Source organism: Onychomys torridus, chromosome 23 (assembly GCF_903995425.1).
Source record: "Onychomys torridus chromosome 23, mOncTor1.1, whole genome shotgun sequence".
NCBI classification, from domain to species: Eukaryota; Metazoa; Chordata; class Mammalia; order Rodentia; family Cricetidae; genus Onychomys; species Onychomys torridus.
In genome coordinates this window covers 2,475,271-2,500,241 of record NC_050465.1, presented here as the reverse complement: position 1 = coordinate 2,500,241, position 24,971 = coordinate 2,475,271, and the positions used below count along the sequence as shown (strand labels likewise).

The following is a 24,971-nucleotide window of genomic DNA, read 5'->3' as shown; positions in this document are numbered from 1 at the left end:
GGCACATGCATATCTATATGTACACACACACATATATAGTATATGTATGTTACATACATATAAAATATATATAAATGTTTCAGCAACAAAGGAAGAAAAGTTTAAAAAGTCACAGAAGAGTGGCTTTGGGATTCTGGAGAACAACTATTAATTTATTCAATAAAAGACACTTTATAACATGCACGAGGACTCAATCTGAGTTCTTTGGTCTAATTCAGGCAAGTGAACGCTGCTTTTAGAATGCCTTTGAAGACATGGGATCTCAGAGAAGAACGCATCACACTATTACAAATACTTATTCTAACTACTTCTCTCCATTAAATTTATCAAATATTTAAACACTTTAACTATCTGACTATTGCTTAATAGATTTCATTCATGTCCTTTGACATGAGACTAAGGGAGAAGACTCACAGGGGCAGAAACTCATATGTATTTCTATTTGTTGGATATTTCTGTGTCCAGGGATGGCATATAAAAAATCTTTGTTAGTTGATAAACTAAATAAACCTATCATATCAGACAAAGAAAAGAAGCTAATCAGACCCAAATACATTAGTAGAGTCACAGATTTTACTTTATACACATTTTTATCATAAAAAAATTAGAAATTCACCAAGACTACATACATAAATACATGAATTAGCCCTATTGACCTGACTACATGTATGGGTCAGTATAAGTGTCATGTGTAGATACAAGAGTCAACATTTTAGAAAAAACTCATACCATGGGCTCTCTCATTGGTTCCTGAATCAGCTGTGACTTACAGATATTTGCCATACCTACTTACATCTCACTTGCAGATCTCACTTAGTTTTAGCTAGATTAACCTTTATAACACAGATAACTTATAAAATATTACTGGAAAGATGCAGAAGCTTAAGATAACAGTAACAGTGCTCCTAAAAACAGTAGCACCCAGAAGGTAGCAGAACTGGTCCTTCTTGTAGAAGCTCATCACAGCCTGGCTGTGACCACATGACAATGGCTGACCAAAGAAACTTAGAAAAACTGAACACAGTGAATGTCCCTTCAAGGGGAGGACAGAACTTTAACATTAAGGAAATTGGGTTATTGAATTTGAAAACATAATACTATATTTATATTTAGAAGAACATTAAAGTTTTGTTTTGTTATTTTTGTTTTGCAGTGCCAGGATCAAACCCAGAGCCTTCCACATCCAGATCTTTTTTAACAGACATGCCTCTACTATCATATTACTTGTTTAAAATTGTGTCTATGTACAAACTACTAAATTGCTCACATGTACACACCCAAACTACATACCAGAACTTTACAACTAGATTTTACGATGTCACTGAAAGAGTTTGCTGAGGATTATGAGCTTTTAAAAAATGTCTAACACTGGGAATGATGGTGCATGCCTGTAATCCTAGCATTTGGGAGGCTGAGGCAGGAAGCCTGGAGTTTAAGGCCAGTTTAAGCTATAGAGTGAGACCATGTCTCAAAAAACAAAGCAAACAAAACCAAAAGCTAATAATGAAGCACTTTTCAATCAGTCCACAAGAACTGACTGGCATAGGAAAGACAGAGAAGTATTACCTGTGTTTCAAATAAACTTGAATAGAATTCTTGCATAGAACCTAAAAAATGAGTATTATGGTTAGTGAATACTTTTTTTTTTTTTTTTAAATAGGATTAAGGATATAGGTCAGTTGCAGAGCACCTGTCTGTATGCATCTAGCTAGTTATGTGGCACATGCTTTTAGTTTCAACACTTGGGAGACAGAGGCAGATGCATTTCTGTGAATTCCTTATAGAACATAACATGTTCTAGGCCAGCCACAGCTATATATTGAGACACTGTCTAAACAAACAAAACATACAAGCCGGGCAGTGGTGGCGCACACCTTTAATCCCAGCACTTGGGAGGCAGAGGCAGGCGGATCTCTGTGAGTTCTAGGCCAGCCTGGGCTACCAAGTAAGTTCCAGGAAAGGCGCAAAGCTACACAGGGAAACCCCGTTTTAAAAAAACAGAAAAAAAAAAAACAAAAACAGAACTTACAATCAGATATTCAATACTACAAGTTATTACATACTACAAGTTATTTCAGCAAAGTTTAAAAACAACAATAACACCCAGTTGAATTGCTTTTACCAAAAGTAAAATTATCACTATAAAGGTATTAAAAGGTTTTTAATACCTTTCATGAAAATATTAAAATATTTAAAATTCATTTCATTTTTATTTTTCTACTTTCACTTAGGTTTATAATATAAATAACAGATTAGTAATATATTAAAATTTTTTATAATTTTTTGTTGTTTTGTTTTTCAAGACAGGGTTTCTCTGTGTAGTTTTGGTGCCTGTCCTGGATCTCACTCTGTAGACCAGGCTGGCCTCGAACTCACAGAGATCCACCTGGCTTTGCCTCCTGAATGCTGGGGTTGAAGGCATGAGACACTACCACCCAGCAATTTTTTTTATAATTTTAAAGAGACATGCATTAGTGGGAATGCATGTTCACCAATGTTTAAAGGTGACTACTTTAGATATCAAGAAACCATTTAAAAATGGTAAATGTAAAAGAATAAATGAGTCTGATGTGAATTTTAGAAACATAATCTTGGGGACAGATGGCAGTGAAAACATTGGAAAGTTAAAGGAATTTTTAAACATCTGTTACTACATTAACAGCAGAAAACATCACAAAGGTCCTCTACTTCTGGGCCCCTTCTCAGGGCACACAGTTAAGACTTTAACAGAAGCTTTCTGCACAGCAAGTCTATTCTGCAGGTCAGCCCAGAAGGCAACAATGGCCAAACCAAAGGCAAGATGGAGCCTTAAGAGGATAACCTGAAGCAGCTCTAGTCCCCTGTGACCACTGAAATGTTTAGTATTTTTCTGCAGACTATGATCAGGTCAGAAAGAAATGAATATATTTATCTTCTGATGTTTGTATTTATGACTTCTTACAGTTATTTTAAAGATTTTAGCAATGGAATAGTATGCTAAGTGAACAGTGACTACTGCTTCCCTGCCTTCTTACTGCTCCCCTGAACCAACTTCCCATGTTAGTCATGTATATGACCAGTTTGATTTACTTCCTTCCACATCATTTTCTACACATACATATTTTAATATGTATATATGCATAGACACATACATGTGATTTTTTTTGTGTGTATGTGTACTTATATAGCTCTGGACCACTGACTTCACAAAAATAGGATTATATTCATATTAACCTACGTTTTGCTTCTTTCATTTAACAATATTTGATGGTTTCCCTCCAGGACAGATCATATGGATCCAGTCTCCTTTTTTCTGCAGAGCTGGAGGTCATGTTACCATATGAATGGATGGACCATAGATTGTTAAGCCATTCCATTCCTGAAGGACTTAGCAGTGTCTCCTGTTTCCCCTTTACAGTAAAACAATGATGAAAGATCTTTGCTCATAAATCTTTGTACATTTCTCTCAGTAGTACATATTTCTATAAGTAGAGTTTGGGGTAAAGGGTACATTTAAATTGAATTGGCACTAAGTTACACTTCAAATAATAATAATAAGTATTATTATTAAAATTTAATCATTCTTTATTACTTTTTCCCTTTTCTTTTGTTTGGTTTTAGCCTTTTTCACATGTCTTTTTATTCTTTGACAATTTCCTACATGAATATAATATATCTTAATCATATGCAAGACCTGTGGCACAGCCTGAATCTCCTGCCTCACTCTCCCAAACGCTGAGATTATAACCCTGTGCCAACACATTTAGCTTTATTAAAGTCTTTTATATAGTCTAATTCAATCAAAGATCTCAGTAAACTTCTCAATTGTACATGAGGCAACAAAGGATCTAGAAGGTTCAGGTTCAATGCCCCAGAGGAGATAACACTCTACGTACCCGCAAGAACTCAAGTGTACTAACATCCAGGACCACATTTGGGCCAAATGAGTTTGAATACAACATGTATTTCCATCAGCCACATTAATAAGAAGGAAAGGACTATTATCTCACTTTCCTCACACACTCTCAGCAACATCAGCAACAACAACAACAACAACAACAAAGACAGTAAGTTCCAAAAGAGACAATACATGTGAAGGCAGGAAAGCACCTTTACACTTGGTGGTGTATAGGACACTTGGAGCTGAAGATACCCTAAGTTCAGCTACAGAGCAAGCAAGTGTAGTGGAAAGAGTCTGACACGGGATAACCTTAGCAAAAACCTTCCACAGCTCCCGTGGTGGGTTGTATGAAAACTTTCTTGGTTCTAAGTATCTCCATGTGGCATCCAGAATGAATGCCAGTACTGAAACCAAATTCTGAAAAGAAATATCAGAAAAGAACTAACATCCCACAATGAAGAAACATCTTCAAAGAAGATGTTGTTATAAAAATACCACAAAAGTACTTTCCAATAAATTCCAGACCTAAAAGTAAAGCTTTAAAATGAGACTCCAAGCAAAAGGTCCTGAATCCTCTGCTATGTGCCTAGAGAGGCCCATTTAGAGGAAGCACTTCTAAGCAGATAGCTTTGACTGTTTTTAAAAGGAAACTTTGGGGTCCAGCAAGGAGAGAATAGGAAAAGGCACCTGCATCTTTAGGAATTGGAATGGTCTAGAACCATTGTAGAAGCAAACTTCTGCCAAAGGCCAGAGGGTCAATATTTTAGGCCACACTTGTGTGGAATTACTCTGAAGTTGTCATGCAGAATGGCTGGGTAAAGAATCATGCCCACTTATGTTCTACTGCACTCTGACCGAACAAGGAATTACGAATCTCATATCAAATTTTAGGAAAATTACTAACTATTCCTAACTGTTAACTATTACTGTAATTTTGCAAACTATTAAAAAGTATGAAATCCATCTTCAGTAAATGAGTTCAAGTAGTGGGCTGGATTTAGCTGGTAATCCAGAACTTACTGACTTCTGGTACAGAAGCACCAGATTTGCAACTGAATCCAAACATCGGACAAAAAGAAGGAAACATCTCCGTCCAGCCCCTAGAAGCATTGGGAGAGAAGACAGAGCAGGAACAGCTGTTACCAAGTGTTCCCCATATTTACCTTAGGTCTCTTCTCTTGCCCAGCTCATCAGGAGGAATTGTCCAGGGCAGCCTTTGAGGGAGACACTCAAGAACTTCTGCAGAGAAATCAGAAAAGTCCACACCATATTCTGTCAGGATCCCTTCTGTTTCAGGCTCGATTTCACCAGCCTGCCCAAGACTCTTAGCTAGTTGCCTGTGGATAGAGCAGAGAATGGACAATTGTATTAGTGAACAAAGAAATGTGGGCCCCAGTCTCTTCTCTAAAATGAGTAATTATGAAAGTCCTAATGAAGTCCATGACCATAGTATAATTGTACCTTCCAAAACAAATTCTGACCAGGGGAAGAGGGCAAAAAGCAGAACTTCTTGGAACTTCTGCCATTTTCCTCATGGCGAAGACAAAATTGGTCTCGAACACCTTTGTTTTGGCAGTCTTATTATATAGCCCAGGCTGCTCTCCCAATGGGGATTCTGCTTCAGCCTCCCAAGTGCTGGGATTATAGGTACATGCCGCCACATCCAGCTTCAACACTGATACTGTGAAATCTCTGCATGGATCTTTTGGCAAGCTCCTTTAGAAAAGTTTAACCAATTTAGTTTGCTGCTAAATTATGATGATTAGAGGAAAGGAGGAAACAACTCAGCCCCGTCTCTAGAACCTTAGGGGAGAAGACAGCTCAAATTATGAGCTTCAGATGCTTATAAACACCTTAGGTCACGCTCACTAAGTTAGAGTTGGAGCTCATACTTGTTTTGCCATTCTATTAGAATGTACCTTTGAAATGTTAAAGGATTTTATCCAAACACAAAAGTTATGTTTAAATTATGGAGAAAATAAACAGAAAGAAAATTTAAGTGTACAATCCAGCCATGCAGCAAGCTACTATTCATATTTATTTTATGCTTGGCCTGTCAAAAAACAAGATGGTGCTGGGTGTGGTAGTACACAGACAAGTAGATGACTGTGAGTTCCAGCCCAGCATGCTTTACATAGCAAGTTCCAGTCCAACCAAGATCACATAGTAAGGCTCTGTCTTAAAACAAAACAAAACAAACAAACAAAAAAAAAACCCACAACAACAAAAAACCCAAGATGCCATATACTAGGGCAACCCTGACATTATGACTTGAGTTCTATCTTTTAAAAGGTGTGTCTCATATATTAAAATGGATAAATTCAGAGCTAAGGACCAGAAATGAGAAAGAACATAGTAACATTTGTCTTTCTGAGACTGGGTTACTTCACTCAGTATAATATGTTCTTGCTCTATCCATTCACCTGCAAATTTCATGATTCCATTTTTCTTTAAAGTTGAGTAGAATCCCACTGTGTATATACTCCACATTTTCATTATCCATTCATCAACTGAAGGGCATTCACAACTGAAGCCTTGCTTCCATGTCCTAGCCCCTTGGGACCGAGTGGCAGTAAACACAGCTGAGCAAGCATCCATCGAGTAGGATGCTGAATCTTTTGGGCACACGCCAAGGAAGAGCATTAGCGTGGTCATACGGTCTATCTACTTTTGGCTTTTTGAGAATTCTCCACTCTGATTTCCGTGGCGGCTTCACCAGGTCATGGCCCACCAACAGTGAACAAGGGTGTTAGCACAACTAGTTAAAATTCGGAGAACAACTGACCAGGGTGTGCTCAGTGCCAGTCGATACATCTACGACACAACTCACGAGACTCAGGAAACATCATGTGAAACGGGCTGGAAAAATTGTAAGCATCGGAAGGCAGGAAGTCTGCAGTGAGACTGTGCCTTCTGGCTCTGACAAGGAAGCTGCACCCATGAAGTTTCAACATAGCTACCCAAAGAAGACCGAAATGATCCCAACAATGTTCAACATCCCACTATAAATGAGTGAACTCTTATGTGGCCCCACCCCTAGATGAAGAGCTACAATTAACAACTGCTGATAAAAGGACAATTAGTACCCCCAGGGTTGAACCCCCTGACTGGTTATCCAACACCAGTCAGTCAGCCCTAGAAACATATACATGCAGGCAACAATGAATGAACTCAGCGGGTTGTATTTAAATATTTATTTGTTTATATGTATACCTAACAATAATGGTTAAAGAAGAGGAGGACCCATGAATTTGGGAGGGAGTGGGGGCATAGAAGCGGCAGGAGGAAGATGAAGAAGTAATGTAATTATATTTTAATTAAATAAAAAATAAAAAGGACAGTTCTCTACTCTTGTAAGAATTCTCATCCACACACAGGTTACAAGTGTGAGCTCAGTGTCAGATCCAGACACACATCAGAACATGGTACCATCCTTAAGGAGCTGTCTCTGGGAAGGAGGGGATCGGGGAGACCAAAAAGAGCTGCCTTCCCTGTAACGTGTGCCTGTTTATCCACTAGGACGGCCAGGGGTCCACCTTTAGCTCCTCCTGCAAGGAGCCTCAATCTGGCATTAGGGCCTTTACCAGAGTCATTCAATTCCTGTGAATAAGATTCTGTTTCCTATATTAAGGGTGGATGCCAGGTGGCCAGACTTCTTAGGTGCACAGTAAATGAGAATCAAGGGTCTGGCTGTCATATTGGCAGACGTTTAGCAAATTCTGACCTGTGGCCTGACACTAGAATACTGCAGTTGTTGAGTTGGGCTAGTCCCACTTCTCACATAGATGCCATCGAAGAGCAGCTCCACAGTCCACAGACACCTGCTCACCAGCCCAGACCCTCTAGGGACACTGTGTAGTGCCCACAGTCAAGACTCTAACCTTGGAAACTGTAAGCCTAATTAAATGCTTGCTTTTTTTAAAAATAAATTGCCTAGTTCATGATGTTTTAATCACAGCAATAGAAACTCTATCTAAGACAAAGGACAATTAGAATCCAGGTAAGTAACAGGAAAGAGAAAAATAAAGAAACAAAAACTAACAGACAGAACAGAAACCATGCAGAAAGAGTAAAACAGATGAGACCCTAGTTAGACTGCTCAAGAAGAAGAGAGGCAAAGACACAGACTCCAAGGAGGAGAGCACGAGGGGGGCATCATTAACATCACACAAGCAGGAAAAGGACACGGGAGTGACTAGTGATTTGTATCCAATAAATCCAATGTCCTGAAAGAAACAGGCAAATTCCTTGAAATATACAAACTGCCCAGGATTCTTCAACAATAAATCTTGTCCTCATAATGCTTATATATCTATATACAATCTAGGAACTACAAATAAGAGAAAACACATGATGCCAGTCTTTCAAGACTGGCTTACAATTACCTCCAGTGTGATGGTCTTTCAGGTCTTTTATAACTATGACTAGGGATACAATAACTCCTTTTACTTTGAAGTAGAGAACACGAAAACCCTGACTGATAAAAATAGCCATGAAGTACACTATTGACTTCTTTATTTGAAATTCAAAGCAGCTGAAAGATGCCTCAGAAGTAAAAAATGGTTAGACTAATGTAAAAACGTTACATACATATGGTGCTGAGGCATAGGACACTGCTTTTTTTTTTTTTTTTTTTTTTTTTTTTGAGACAGAGTGTAACTATGTAGTCCAGGTTGGCTTCAAACTCAAGATAGGATTTAAATTACACTAAATAATTAATTATTTATTGATCAGATCACTACATAATTGCTGGGAGAAGTACAAATAGTGAGATATAGTTCAGTTTGAGAGAACTATACCTACATGAAAAGAAATGTGTTCTTGTACGTGAGGGTTTTTTGGCACTAGCACAGGTAAGGTAGATCCAGAGAACAATAAACATCAGAGTCTCACCCTATGAAGCTGGACAATCTTCTCCAAGATACAATATGGCCACAAATGGTACTCCTACACCTAATGTAGAAACATTTCTAAAAACATGAACAAAGGGAGTTTCCTAAGATTCAGCTTCTGAAGGGCCTTACAGCAGTTCTCTCTCCATGGTTTATTTTCCAAGGTCTGAGTTACCCAGAGTTACCCACCCATGGTTAGGAATTACTAGACGGAAAAAAACCAGAAAAAAACCATACATCTTAAGTCACGTGCTATTCTGGGTAACAATCTCCCACCACGCTGCTAGGTCTTGCTCAGGGCATGCTTCTAGTCTGTCAAGCCCTTTGCTCTGCACTACAGCCCATTCGTTAGTTACTTGCAGTCAACTTTTATCTCATCAGACCAACTTCTGTGGCATCACAGCACTTAGAGTCCAGCAGACTCAGTTACCTAACACTGTCCGTACAGTGGAAGAGTGACAGTATCCCATTTGGTCAGTTACTGCTGCTGATCTCCTGCTGTGTCTAATAAGTTACACCTGATCGTAACGTTCAGATGTATAGGCAAATCCATAGTGTATGTAGGGTTCGGTGCCATCTGTGGTTTCAGGCATCATCAGAGGTCTTGGAATGCATCATCTGCCAACAAGTGACTATCACATACATATTACATAACATTTAAACATAGACCATGTTCAAGTTTAAAAACACATACAGACTGTAAGCAAGGAAGGGTTAAAGGAAAGCACAGAGAAGGAGTTAAATAACCTCCAAGAAAATAACTACAAAGTGACAGCCACAACCCAAACTGGACACAGCCCTGGGAGTCAAGCACTTGAAACAACAGCTCAAGTGCATAAGGAATAAGTCTCGATAGCTTCGGGTTTGGGGACCTCAGAAATACGCAGGAAGAACAGAACCACCAGCTAAACAAGATCCGGCCAGCAGCCATTCTAGGAAAAGTGACACCACTTGTAAATGGTTACAAAGTGATTCACACTTGAAAATGGTTACAAAGTGATTCACACTTGTAAATGGTTACAAAGTGATTCACACTTGTAAATGGTTACAAAGAAACACATCACAAAGGGGGGACTATAGAGAGGGAGGGGAAGGGAGGACGATGGGGAGGACAGGTGCAGTGGGTAGCTGTCCAGCTTCCACCTGAAGTACCACCCCCTATGAGGTTTTGGGAACTGTCACACCTAAAAGGCGGAGCCAAGAGAGGACCCTGAAGACCTGAGATCCAGATGGGCCGGTTCTCTTGGTTCCTGGACCCTGGACACCGGAGGTAGACCAAGCCGAGTTCTCCAGAGAACACCGCCGGACTGCGCTTCACCCTTCCCAGACCCTGCATCCTATCCCTTCATTTGTAAGTTACCCCGCAAAATGAACCCCCCTTTTAACTACGTGGAGTGGCCTTAATATTTAAACCAATAGACAGGGGAAAGGGAGGATGATGAGGGGAAAGGGAGGATGATGAGGGGGAAAGGGAGGACGATGAGGGGGAAAGGGAGGATGATGAGGGGAAAGGGAGGACGATGGGGGAGGGAAAGGGAGGATGATGAGGGGAAAGGGAGGACGATGAGGGGAAAGGGAGGACGATGAGGGAAAGGGAGGACGATGAGGGGGAAAGGGAGGACGATGGGGGGAAAGGGAGGACGATGAGGGGAAAGGGAGGACGATGAGGGGAAAGGGAGGACGATGAGGGGGGAAAGGGAGGACGATGGGGGGAAAGGGAGGACGATGAGGGGAAAGGGAGGACGATGAGGGGAAAGGGAGGACGATGAGGGGAAAGGGAGGATGATGAGGGGGGAAAGGGAGGACGATGAGGGGAAAGGGAGGACGATGAGGGGAAAGGGAGGACGATGGGGGAGGGAAAGGGAGGACGATGAGGGGAAAGGGAGGACGATGAGGGAGGGAAAGGGAGGACGATGAGGGAGGGAAAGGGAGGACGATGAGGGAGGGAAAGGGAGGACGATGAGGGAGGGAAAGGGAGGACGATGAGGGAGGGAAAGGGAGGACGATGAGGGAGGGAAAGGGAGGACGATGAGGGGAAAGGGAGGACGATGAGGGGAAAGGGAGGACGATGGGGGGGGGAAAGGGAGGACGATGAGGGGAAAGGGAGGACGATGAGGGAGGGAAAGGGAGGACGATGAGGGGAAAGGGAGGACGATGAGGGGAAAGGGAGGACGATGAGGGAGGGAAAGGGAGGACAATGAGGGGAAAGGGAGGACGATGAGGGAAAGGGAGGACGATGAGGGAGGGAAAGGGAGGACGATGAGGGAGGGAAAGGGAGGACGATGAGGGAGGGAAGGGAGGACGATGAGGGAGGGAAAGGGAGGACGATGAGGGGGGGGAAGGGAGGACGATGAGGGGAAAGGGAGGATGATGAGGGGGGAAAGGGAGGACGATGAGGGAGGGAAAGGGAGGACAATGAGGGAGGGAAAGGGAGGACGATGAGGGAGGGAAAGGGAGGACGATGAGGGAGGGAAAGGGAGGACGCATGAGGGAGGGAAAGGGAGGACGATGAGGGAGGGAAAGGGAGGACATGAGGAGGGAAAAGGGGAGGCCGATGCGGGAGGGAAAGGGAGGATGTGAGGGAGGGACCAGGGAGGACGATGAGGGAGGGAAGGGAGGCCATGAGGGAGGGAAAGGGCGGACGATGACGGGAGGGAAAGGGGAGGACGATGGGAGGGAGGGAGGAAAGGGAGCGGAAGGGAGGACGATGAGCGGAGGGAAAGGGAGGCGATGAGGGAGGGGAAAGGGGGACGATAGGGAGGGAAAAGGGGAGGACGATGAGGGAGGGAAAGGAGGACGATGAGGGAGGGAAAGGGGAGGACGATAGGGAGGGAAAAGGGAGGAACGATGAGGGGAAGGGAGGAGACGATGAGGGAGGGAAAGGGAAGGACGATGAGGGGAAAAGGGAAGGACGATGAGAGGAGGGAAAGGGAGGACGATGAGGGGGAAAGGGAGGACGATGAGGGGGAAAGGGAGGACGATGAGGGGAAAGGGAGGACGATGAGGGAGGGAAAGGGAGGACGATGAGGGGGAAAGGGAGGACGATGAGGGAGGGAAAGGGAGGACGATGAGGGGGGAAAGGGAGGGACGATGGGGGAAAGGGAGGACAGATGGGGGGAGGACGATAAGGGGAAGGACGACAATGGAGGGGAAAGGGGGACGATGAGGGAAAGGGGAGGACGATGAGGGGAAGGACGATGGGGAGGAAAGGGAGGACGATGAGGGGAAAGGGAGGACGATGAGGGGGGAAAGGGAGGGACGATGAGGGAGGGAAAGGGAGGACAATGAAACTGAAGTACAAAGACTTCAGAAAGGCATAGAGGAAACTTGCGAACGGCAGGTTGTGATGGGTAATCTTGAATGTCCACATGGAAGGACTTAAAATCAGCATGGAAACAAATCTCTGGGCATGTCTGAGAGGGATTATTTAGATTAGGTTAGTTCATGTGAGCAGCACCATCCCACAGGCTGTGAAAAAAGTGTACTTCGTGATCCTTAGTGCAGTTTTAATACACGGAATAAAAAGGAGAAGAGCTGAGCACAGAATTCAGTGTGGTTGGATTCCTGACTGTGGCCATAACGTTCGCTGCCAGCCCATGCTCGCAAGGATGGATAGCACCCTAAACTGTGACCAAAATGAGCCTGCCAAAAGCTGCTCTCGTCAGGCGGAGGGTTCTCTGTTATGTCTTCATCGTCACAGCAGTGAGACAAACCACACACCAATCAGCAGGTCAAAAGGACCTTACCACTGGCAGAGCCAGAGGAGGTTCGAGATGGGAGGACCAGAAATCAACAATATTCCTGAAATAAAAGGAAGTTTAGATTTTCAGACAGGCTAAGTCACGTTTCAGGAAGAACTAACACAGAAAATCACCAGAGAAACATATTCTAAGAAAATCACTGAATGTCAGAGCTAAAGTTTTCCAAATGCAAAATCATAAGAGAACAAGGCTGTCATAAACACCTACTGAAAATCTACCAGGTGATAAAACAGAGGCCTTCCCCAGGGACGACCAGCATGGGTTACTGGACCATATCTGTGGCAAAGAGAGTGTGAAGGAGAAGATAGGGATAGTCAGCATGTGGTGATAGACCTGACCCCATAAACTGTCACATAAGTCATGAAAATTAAAGAGAAAATGTTTCCCATCTTGTGCTTTCTGTTCTGGCAACAAAATTCATCAGGTTATATACTGGGCCAAGGGCTTATAAAGACAAAAATCACATTTTAGTTTTGCTTTCCAAATGTAATCAACATCTCCAAGTTCCTATTAGTAGTAATTAACATTTATTTTACTAAGTTCCAGAGGACATTTCTCAAGTGCCTCATTTAAATAAATTTATTATGGATTCCACCGGAGATATATTTGATAGTGTACAGACTGAAGATAAAAATCTAATGAGTCAGCACAGTGAAAGCCCATGCTATTGAAGGGCCTTAGATGCCCTATCTACTTACCCATGGAGTCTGGTCTCTCCTAAACACAAGACTCCCTTGAACAAAGCTCTACTAGGAAACGGACTGGTAGATTGTGTATTTCTCTTGCACAAGTGTTTGTTTTCACATTTTCGCTTCAGTGTAAATTTCAGAACCATAAAAATACCTTTCATTTAGAGGTACTGCAGTTCAGATGGGATTCCTGGAGTTACAGGTGCTTGTGAGCTCATGGAGGCCAGAAGAGTGTGGGATCCCTTGGAACTGGAGTTACAGATGACTGTGAGTCTCCTGGTGTGGGTGCTGGGAACCAATCCAGATCCTTAGCAAGTGCTCTTAACCACTGAGCCATCCTGCCAGCCCACCTTGACAACTTTCTACAAATCTAAGATGGTTTTTGCCTTTAATTCAGTTTATAAAAAAAAAAGAAAAGAAAATTGCAGTACTGAAAAAAGGAGAATAATTTAGATTTCTAACAATAGCAAACACGGGGGGGGGGGGGTGGGGGGGTGGGGGGGTGTCCTTCCTAACCAGGAAGACACAATAACTGAAGATCTGAAGATATACCTTCTATTTCATTTTACTGTTCATTTTTTAAATTCAGATTTTAAATTAGTATTGACTTTTGAAATGCTTTTGAACTTTAAGTTTCAGTTGTCCAGTCCAACTGGCATCTCATTATGTCTGTCCCCTATACTCCGAACCTACTATCAGTCTTTCCCTCTGCTTCTCACACCTCTAGCCAACACTTTCCTTCCTGTTATTACTTAATTTCCTTTCGCCCTTTCCTATTTCTTCCTCACTTCACTACTTAAATAGTGGGAACTAGCCCTAGGAAAACTATAACCCACATTTTCCCTCAACTGTAGGCCTGTGCTGCTATCTCTGAGTCTTATAGGAGGTATAGGTACAGCACACAATTCTTTTTTCCTACCTAAGTTAATAAATTAAACGAATCATATAAATGGACTTAAAGACAAAAACCACATAAATATCTCAAAATAAGAAAAGGATTTTTGACACTCTTAATGCAGAAAGGATCTTTGACAAAATCCAACATGCCTCAATGATAAAAGCCCTAGACAGAATAGGACTAGAGAGAACATACCTCATCATAATAAAAGCTATATATGACAAACGCATGCCAACATCCTCCTAAATGAAGAAAAACTTGAAGCAATCCTATTATAATCAGGAACAAGACAGGATTGTCCTCTTCCTCACTCCTTTTCAATATAGTGCTAGAAAGCACCACCTGGAACAGTGGCTCTCAACCTTCCTACTGCTGTGAGTCTCTAATACAGTACCTCATGTTGTGGTGACCCCCAAACATAAAAGTATTTTGTTGTGATTTCATAACTGTAATTTTGCTACTGTTATGAATTGTAAGGTAAATTATCTGATATGCAGGATAGATAGGGTCATTCTACCCCGACCCCTACCAAAGAGGTCATGACCTACAGTTTGATCACTGCTAGAGCAATAAGACAAAAGAAGGAAATTTGAAAGATTCAAATAAGGAAAAGAAATCAAATTACCTTTATTTGCAGATGATATAATATTGTATGTAAATGATCCCAAAAATTCTACCAGAAAACTAGAAATGATCAACATTTTCAGTTAAGATACAAAATCAATCAATAATCAGTATCCTTTCTGTATAGTAATAACAAACTGAGAACAAAATCATAAAAACACTCTCATTCACAATAGCTTCAATAAGATCAAATATCTAGGAATAAGCCTAACCAAGGATGTGAAAGATCTCTCCAATGAAAACTTGAAATCTCTGAAGAAAGAGATTAAGGGATACACTAGATGGAAGGACCCCACACGTTAATAGATTGGTACAATTAACACTGTGAAAATGGCCATGCTAAAAAGGTGACTTAGAGTCAATGCCATCCCAATCAACCACAATCCCCATGGCACTACTCATAGAAAGAAGATCCTAAAATTCATATGGGATCACAAAAGACCCAGGACAGCCGATACAACCCAGAGCAAGAAGGACAATGCTGGAGGACCGCCACACTGGATTTCAAGCTATATTACAGAGCCACACTAGTAAAACTAGCATGGCACTGGCACAGATACAGGCATGTAGATCAATGGAACAAAACAGAAGACCCAAATATGAGAACACATAATTACAGCCATCTCATAGTTGACAGAGGCCAAAAATACAAACAAGAGAAAAGACAGCATTTCCAACAAATGGTGCAGGGGAAACCAGATGTCTACAAGAATGAAATTAAACCCCTATCTATCACCCTGTACAATAACCAACTCCAAATGGAGCAAAGACTTCAGTGTGAAACTTTGAAATGCTGAAACTGCCAGAAGAAAACATAGGCAGGACCCTACAAGATACAGGTGTAGGAAAGGACTTCCTGACCTGGACTCAAGTCAGGCAGGAATTAAGATCAACAACTAACAAATAGAAATCCCACATAAAATTCCAAAGCTTCTGTACAGCAAAGGAATCAAGTAATGAGTAAGCCTACATAATGGGAGAGATCTTTGTCAATTATATATCTATATATGATAGAAAATTAGTATCTAGAATATGCAAATAATTAAAAAACCAAGAGTCAAGAAAACAAATAACCCAATTAAAAAGGACCATGGATCTGAATGAAGTTACAAATTTCCAACCTTACCAATTAGGGAAATATAAATTAAAACTATATTGGGGTTTCATTTTACTCCAGTCAGAATATCTAAGATCAAGAAAACAACCCAAAACAAATGCTGGTAAGGATATGGGCAAAAGAAAACCCCCCTTTACTGTTAGTGGGACTTCAAACTAGAGTAGCCACCACAGAAATCAGTGTGAAGAAGTCTCAAAGAACTAAAAGAAGATAAAGCATATGACATACCCAAAGAGAGAAAGATTCTACAAACTCAATGACCAGTGCTCTACAAACTGATCATAGTGCCATTTCAACAGACTGCAGCATGGGATATCCTGAAGCAGTTAAGAGCAGGAAAAAGGCATCGGTCAGACAGGGCAATTTGGTGGAGCTGGTTCTGTACGTCCATCTTTACATAGACCTTGTGGATTGAATTCAGATCACCAGGTTTATATGTGCCTTTAGCAACTGAACCATCAAACCAGCTCCCAAATAATAAACATTTCTATGATAATCTCATTAATTAATCTTATTAAATATATATCAAATGCTTAATAATGAATTCTTGGGGTGATATTTTAGAAATTTTCCATTGTCTCTAAGTATATATTTAAATGATTTTAATTATCAATATTTAATGTGCATATATTTTCAAAAGTAAAAGTGAAAATTATTGATATTGCAATACCAGTTGTAAGGAAGAAGCATTTCCTCAGTAGTGAACTTATAACAGTCATCACCACAAATCTTTCTCACCTAGCAGAGCTTCCCCATGAACACTGGGTCCTAACACACAAGTAGCATAGGCAGTGTAGTCAAACTTCTTCCAGTTGGTGGGAACAACTATGAGGGCACAGATATTCTCTATGAGAAGCACCAGACTGACTGCCCTGAGTAATAAGGAAATGTCAAAGTTATTAAGGAAAAGGACCAGCTAATTACAGAAGAGGTTATAACAGAGACAGTCTTTCAAATTAGCCTGTTTATCTAAACTCTCCCCACAGTAGTGTCCTGGGTCACTTAGCCTCTTTTCTTTATTAAATACTCTTTGCACTCCAACCTTAAAGCTAGTCTATGCACAGGACATATACTCTTGTACGTCAGCTTTATCATCACTGCCCTTAAATAAATACTCCCACACATAATGACTCGTGTTGTAAACTCCATGCAGATAAAATGATATCACAGCCTTGAGAAGCCACAAGTGGAGAACAAACACTGGCTGATCCAAGGGCCCAGAACATCAGTAACCACACAAAGCCTTGCTGGCATACAAAGTGTGGCAAACACAAAATGTCTATAGCTATATATTGTCCATATTGTTTTCCATAATCAGGAGTAGACAGTCAGTTACCTTCTCTTCGAGATCAGTACTATGACACAGCAAAAGGCAGCACATCAGAGATCCCAGGGAAAATGTTTATTAACAGTAAAAACATAGACAAACGAGTGGAAACTAAGATTATTTTTGCTGTGGTGGTGGTGGTTTTGTTTTTTTTGAGATAGAGCCTCATGCATACTAGGCTGGCCTCAAATTCAGTATGTAGTTGACAATGGCCTTGAATTCCTGATCCTTTTATCTCTATGTCTGGCACAAAAAATGAGGTTGAACAATACCGAATGATTTGAGGGAAGGTCTTGAAGTGTGAGTCAATGTTGTCACAAAGAAGTAGCTAGAGGCTGAATGCAAGCCCAGTGTTTGGAAAGGCTGACACAATCCAAAGTCCACACCAATATATTTTAAGCAGGTGCATTAGGAATTGTAGTGGAGATGGTGACTTTGGCAGTTTTCTTTCTTTCTTTTTTTTTTTTTTTTTTTTTGGTTTTTCAAGACAGGGTTTCTCTGTGTAGCTTTACGCCTTTCCTAGAACTCACTTGGTAGACCAGGCTGGCCTCGAACTCAAAGAGATCCGCCTGGCTCTGCCTCTTGGCAGATTTTTTTTAATGGAGATTTTTGTTTGTTTGTTTGTTTACTGAGAAATCTAAGAGTTGGGTTCATCAAAACCCATTTCTGAGAAGAAAAAAAATTAAAATGCACAATGGGGGAGGGAGGAGCTGACATTGTCTGGGCCACAGCAGAACCCAGAAAATTCTTACAACTGAAATTTTTTAGGTGCTACATAGTTGACCTTTTGAAACAAAACCATCTATTAAATTTGCAATGTACAGTTCTTGGTGTTGAGGTCTACAGAAACTAACAAGTTTTCAGACATTGAGCTGAATTCCATGAGGGGTCACTTGGGTTTTGCCTCTTGGTTTTCCTTGTCTAAGAGGAAACAGCTGCAACAATGCCCACATTCTGGGCAGCTTGTTCCTTGGCATGATGATCCTGCAGAATTGGCCTCATCTACCTTAGAAGAGAGACAGACTTGGGAAGACTCCAGCACAGGGAACAGCTCAAAGCTGTCAACCCAGCAGCACCCCATAATCTTTCCAGGTTGGGATGCACGGTTTGGAGAAGTGGGAACAAACATTTCCCTAGCAGCTGTCTCTGTTCCTGGAGGTGAGAGTGCTGTAGGTGGCATGGACGCAGCCAGGGGCTCCGGCTCCTGTGCACAGACCACAGCTGTCTTGACTAGGTTCTCTGGGAAAGCAACCACTTAGTAATAGAGGCCTGTATCAGGACCATTCTCCTCCATTCCCTTGACTTCTTCAAGATGCATTTTTCCCCCAAAGCTGATCCTTACAGGCCACCAGGTGGAGCCCAATAGTCACACAAAAAAGAGCCCCCTCCTCAGCCTGATTTGTATTTCTTTGCCTCTTAGGCCAGGTACACCCATGGTTCAGAAAGGACTTGTAAAATCTCACTGTGTCATATAACTTGGCCTCTCCCTTAGATTATTTAAATAGAAATGTGCCCTTGGGAAAGTAAAGTACTCATTTTGTGCAAGGGGGGTTGGTGATTGTAGAAAGTTGTTTTTCTGTTTGCTAGTCTTGTAAACAATGCCTCCATAATATTAATTTCTCCCCTTGCCTTATCTAGCAGCCTGGCCACCACTGCATTTTTCTGCTAAAATTAAATTTACATTTAGTAAATTTCCATAAAGTAATTTTAACCATATCATCAATTTATATCTATCCCCTAAAGAAATTTAATATCTTCAAAATCAAATAGAAGCCAGGTATGGTGGCTTGTGGCTTTGATTTCAATACTCAGGAGACAGAGGCAGGTGGATCTCTGTGAGTTTGAGGCCAGATGGTCTACACAGCAAGTTCTGGGATGGCCAGTTCGAAATGGTAAGACCCTGTCTTAACAAAACAAAACCTTAAGAGAAGTATTTGCTCCCGTCAGCTAACTATCTGAAGACTGGCCCTTTAAGTGCAGAGCCAGGAGAGAAAGATATTCAAGCAGACCCCACTCAACCATCTTCTCCGCTACACACCCCAGCAATCAGAACTTGCTTAGCCATTGGCTCTGCTGCTCCCACTGAAATCAGCAATGTTGCAACCCATCCTTTACGTCACATTCCAAGAGTCAAGCCCAAATATCCCCAAGTTCAACCATAAGTCTTTCATCTTTACTGCATCTGCATTGACCTATTCGTTTCCCCTCCAAGTTCCCAAAATCTGTTAAATAATCTAAGATATATATCCATTTGCTCTAAACCAGTTCTTCTCCTACATCCTCAGCCTTCAGTGATGCCAAAAACCACTATTTGCTTCTCAGGTAGCTACTGTGAAACTCTTCTTTTTCCTTCAGGATTTAGCCTTACATCATTTGAGAAGACACCATTACAAATCTAGGAGAAAGTGAGCATGGTATTTTTGTGTCCTCAGCATCCTAGAAGAGATGAGGCTGAGGCAGTGATCTTTAGAGTTTTGGTAGTAGATCTTACAAAGGTCTAAGAAATACCAGTATGAGTGCTACTGTGAGGGTTTCAAAAGGGAATGATGATTTAAGAGAGCTGAGGAGTTCCTAAAACTGTAAATCTCATTACATAATTGCAAATCATTCCAGAGAGAAAGCCAATGCGGCTCTTTGGTTATTCTGGACAAGAGTCCACTACCAAATATTAAAAGTACTAAGTATACTGTGATTTATGACAAAAAGCACTGGTCCCTAAATGCCAGCAAGGGCTCACTGAGACTACCTTTGGAGTGTTGACAGAACTACAAGCCTAATAATTCACAAAAGGTGGTAGATATATTGTTAAGAGAAGTCAAGTGAGACCCCCTCGTGACAATTCTAACATCAAGACAGAAAACAATTCTAACAACCATGGGTCTCCAAACTGTAAAGCCGTCTAAGCTTCCCTTAAGTTGAGTTGCCAAAGTGGCAAAGGGGATGCCAGAGAGGCAATTACAGCACATGGGATCCAAGGCCAATGGCTTCTTTATGGATCCTCCCAAAGCTACTGATGTCATACATATACTCTATAAATGTTCATATTCTTTTCAATCCTTTTGTTAAGTATCAGTACCTCCTAACATTGACATCCTCCACCTGATTTGTACACTTGTCTCATGCTGTTACCAGGTATTAATCTGAAGGTTATGGAACTCTGGGTTCCACTCTAAATTCCCCTTCATCCTTCTGAATTTCCTAGTAAACCTGTCTGCAGACCTCAGAGTCCCCTTCATTTCTACCTAATCATCTGACCAGCCTTTTCCTAAGGAATCTTTGATCAAAATGAACACATGGCCAAGTGAACAGTATCTGAGCTGCAGTGATGAACTTATTAGAAGCTATGGGAATACCCAGAAGGAGGTCTGGAGTCAGGGAAGACTTTCTGAGTAGCCAAAGGAGTTGAATTTAAAAGCTAAGTATTTCACCCAGAGGTGAAAGCCACTGTTAGGAAGTATGTGTGCAAAAGCTTGGAGCCATAAGCAGACACTGTCATCCAGGGAAGTAGCAAAGGACAGGGAATCAATAAAGGCTATGGTGGAAACCAAGGCTGCTCTCGGGACATTGTGTTTAAACCACCACCAGTATCTACCCTCACCCAAGCTGGGGCCTGGAAGTTCATGTAAGTGTCTTCTACCTTCCCTTCATGCAGAATTCACCTTGTTTTCCCCAAAGCTTTTCACTCCTCTTTCTCTTCCACGGGTCTTCTGTTTCTGGTCCTCTCGCTTCCTCTAGCTTCTTCAGACAGCCGCCCCTTCTCTCCATGCTAGACTCTCAGTGCAAGAGATCTGTCGGCAAAGAGTTCTCTTTCAGGAAGTGACCCTAGATCTGCCTTTCTTCTATCTTCTCCTTCATTAAATTATTTCCTTTCTGTGGAAGAACTTAAGACATGTCGTTTTGTACTACAGTGGTAGCTAAGACTGATGGCACACTCACTTCCCCTGCTTTCCCCACATTCCTTCCCAGACAGTTGCGTTTACAGTCCTGCTCAAGGGGCAGAAGGCCATAGAAGTCTGGATCCCACATCTACTTCAAGCCACTGCCTAGGAAAATACCTGTCTTAAACTTGGTCAATGCAATTGTCTGCCCCATGAATTCTGTCTTGTGGTCCATCCAGGCTTCAGTATGTTACCACGACTGGCCATGCATGCTACTGTGCAGGTGGATGGCTGCTATGACAAGTTAAGCAGAGGAGCTCGGCTCACAAGCAGAAGGGTGGTTGGTCTTGTCAGGGCACTTGAGAAAAGCAACACTTTTACTGCCTTGCTGGCTATGAGTTTCTCATAATCCTTCTTCCAGTTTCACACCTGGGTTTTCAGAGAACCACCAGCTTCTCATAGTAATCCCCATTTTATTTAAATTAGCGCAGGTGAGATTCCATTTCTTAGAATCAAGTTGTATCTTTGCCATTTATATCAAGGTCTTTAGTCAGTTTCCAGACCCAACTCTAGCTTAGTCACCTCTGCACTTCTCAGGTGGTTCAGCACCTTACACATACTTAAGGTTGTCTGCTAAACTACATTTATCCACTCAAGGGGAATAGAACCTTGGATTTGAGTAGTTAGTAATAATTCCACAGGCAGAAGAAGCTCAAGACTGTTGAGAGGAAAGATGCAGGCACAGGGAAGAGATTCAGGAGGAAGCCACCTTAGCTAATTGGGTTTTTAGGCACTGTTTATGTGGAAGCTGACCGTACACACGCACCCACTGCAACTACTACCTCAAAGCCTGGCAAAGATGGGGGAGGAAACCTAGGCCACTGTAGCACACCATGTGCAGAACGGAAAACAGTGACCTCAGTTCCTAAAGATCAGTAAGTGATAGCCAGAACAAAACAGCAGGGGACCACCAACAGCTCAACAGCTGCAGCCCTCACCCTCCGGGCAACAGACAGACGGCATCTGAGAACTTCATTATGGGAAGTCGTCGGGCTTTATTTTTTCAAGTAAATTTTATCTTCTCAGAAAGAATTTTGAAGGCAGAGTTTTAGGAAATACAATTTGAATGTCTTTATATTACAAATGTAGACAGAAATCATAGTTTTTCATCTAAATATGACTATATTCAAGCTTTACTTTGGAAGTTCTATAACACATGATTATCATTTTAGAATATTCTTTCTTTAGAACCAGTGAATACATTTGCTGTTTCCAAGGTCTGAATCCCTTTGTGGCAGCAGTGGCGGCGGCGGCTGCTGCTGCTGCTGCTGCTGCTGCTGCTGCTGCACTTAACTTGAGCCAAGGGTTCTTGACGAGATAAGGGCTCAGCTGTGCATGAAAAATATCTAAGGTCCTTCAGAAACTCACACCAGGAAGATTTCCTGACTACACCCTTAGAGTTGAATACTCAGGAAACAGCCCAATCAAGCTTGCACAATGGGATATGGTGGAAAGGCAGATAAAAGACAGCTGGATTTCGTGCTTTGACATGGCATTCTTCCCCTGTCACTGTCCAACCGGGTACGGCAACACAATCAACAGGAGCAGGTGGCACAACCATCATCAAGCCTTCTGATTGCTGGTGAGAAACAGGCAAGCTCGTGAGAAGGGCTATGTGCAGCTCAAGAGGCTGATGTCACTCTTGGATAATGAGTTAGGCTTTAAAACTGAGGGCACTACAACCACATACTAGAGGGCAGAAAAGAAAGCACAACAGTTCCTGAGTGGCTCTGAGACCATGGAAACTACTCCAATCTTTCACATAACTGCAAAAGAGGCATGGGGTGATGTTTCTTAAATTGCATTAGTGTGACAGACAGACAGATATATGATAGATTTATTTGTTTATTTATTGAGACAGGCTCTCATTATATAGCCTTTGCTGGACTGAAACTCTCTATATAGCCCATACTGGCCTTGAACTAACAGAGATCCACCTGCCTTCATTTTCTCAGTGCTGGGATTAAAGGTGTGGGCCACATTATACCAATTTGATTTAGTTTAAGTGACTAAGCATTAAGTACATGCAAGTAGAATAAACCTAATCAAAGCAGAACATAGTGGCCTGTGGCCCAGAGGTCATTCACCATAGTCTCTGATAAGCATAGGGCATCTCCACGAGGATCTTGACAAGCTGATTAATCACTAACCTGGACTACAAGTAAATGTCCAAACAGACTCCTCTACATTATACACTTACATTTCATTTTCTGTGATGCAAAAACTAGATACCATTATAAAGGGTCAAAAATGCAGCTAATACAATACTACTTTTCTTTCAAAATGAATACTAGCTATATAAAAAGAAATAGGTATAACATTTATGGGACAGCTAGGTCCAGAAGATTCTTCAAACAAAATAAAATGACAATCATTGATAGTCTAAGGACCATGATTTTTGACAGCTTCCATCAAAACATGGTATGCTTATTCTTCCTACAGTGGGGCAATTCTTTCTACAATGCCATATATGAATCTTTGGCATTTCTCCAATTGAAGATCACCATGAACAAACCCAACACTCAAACTTGTCTTCAAGCTCACATTAAAGCAAAGGAGCCAGACACCCTGACTACGGTGGGACTTTTCTTAGTTTAGCAGGGCTCTCACAGTAGAAGACTGACTGCTACTCTGCAGCACACGGGCCCCAGGTATTTCAAACAGCAGCAGGAAGAGGCTCAGAGTGTGTTATAGTTTATGCCAAAACAATGGTGTTTGCCTGGTAACTCAAGCAATCTATAGGTGACCAAAGGGCAACTTCTAAAAGATCAGGGCCAAACTGCCCTAGTACTAAGGCTTTAGTAAAGAAGTAAGAAGCTGCTCACCTAAAGCCCACCCACACTGACTTCTTCCTGTGCCCTGTACTGGTCTGTCAAGGATCACCTACCCCAGGGCAAAATTACAGTCCTCCTTCCAGTCTATGATGCGGCAGATGAACAGTGTGTTGGCATAATCTTTAGGCCGGGTCATGAAGTCCTGGGGACAGTCCTTGATAGGTACATAAATTCTAGGCACTCGGTGGTCTGAAGGAGAAAACAGGGCATATTTCTTAAACAGGTCACTGTTCTTATCAGCCAAGAGTTTGAGGATGCCAGTTGCTGCTCGGGAATGCTTTCTCTCCAAGATGTAAACCACCTGAAAACAAAAAAGACAAAGTCACTGTTTCTCTATAGGAGAATCAGTCAGAAAGTCAACAGAATCTGATCAACCGGGTGGACCTAGCAGCTTTGGGAGGTCACCATGAAATAGCTCTCTATGGTACTCTGTAATTAAGTGATCTATATGTGAGTGGCAACAACTTACGTATTCAATAAGGGGAGGGGGGACAAAGATCCAAGAAAAAAACCTATGGACTAGATGGATAAATTAGATGAAAATGCTTTTGATAACCATGCCCTATGTCTTGTAAAGGTAAGTGTAGCCCAGCAGGGTGGATGGCTCCAAGTTTCTTCTCTGCGTTATACTTGGCCTGCACAAACAATACCAGAATTTCCCAAGAACAAAACAGCAATTGTTTTCTTTAAAAATAACCTACACAGGGTTGGGGATTTAGCTCAGTGGTAGAGCCGCTCGCCTAGCAAGCGCAAGGCCCTGGGTTCGGTCCTCAGCTCCAGTAAAATTTAAAACAAAACAAACAAACAAACAAAAACCTATACGCAAAGTATCACCTGAAGTAAGGGCAGGTGCCCCTTATCGTGTACCTGTAACAGTACAGGCGCTGTCCCCATTTTACCCACAAGGAAGTTGAGGTACTGAGACTCTGAGGAAGACCCTCACAGTCACAGAGCTATTAAGTGGCACATGTATTCTTAGTCGTCTCCAGTCTGGATTCTCACACTACAATG

The 24,971-nt window shown here is 41.8% G+C and overlaps 1 protein-coding gene across 3 annotated transcripts in view; it reads right to left on the bottom strand.

Annotated features, from left to right (window-relative positions):
* Window positions 1–24,971, bottom strand: part of Dis3l2 (DIS3 like 3'-5' exoribonuclease 2) — a 328,899-nt gene that overhangs the window by 154,781 nt on the left and 149,147 nt on the right. For all 3 annotated transcript variants that reach the window (XM_036173185.1, XM_036173187.1, XM_036173186.1), the window contains exons 8-9: window positions 24,014–24,261; window positions 5,044–5,217 (exon numbers count right to left, since the gene is read on the bottom strand). In XM_036173185.1, the coding sequence (XP_036029078.1) occupies window positions 5,044–5,217; window positions 24,014–24,261 (422 nt within the window). The remainder of the gene's footprint in view (window positions 1–5,043; window positions 5,218–24,013; window positions 24,262–24,971) is intronic.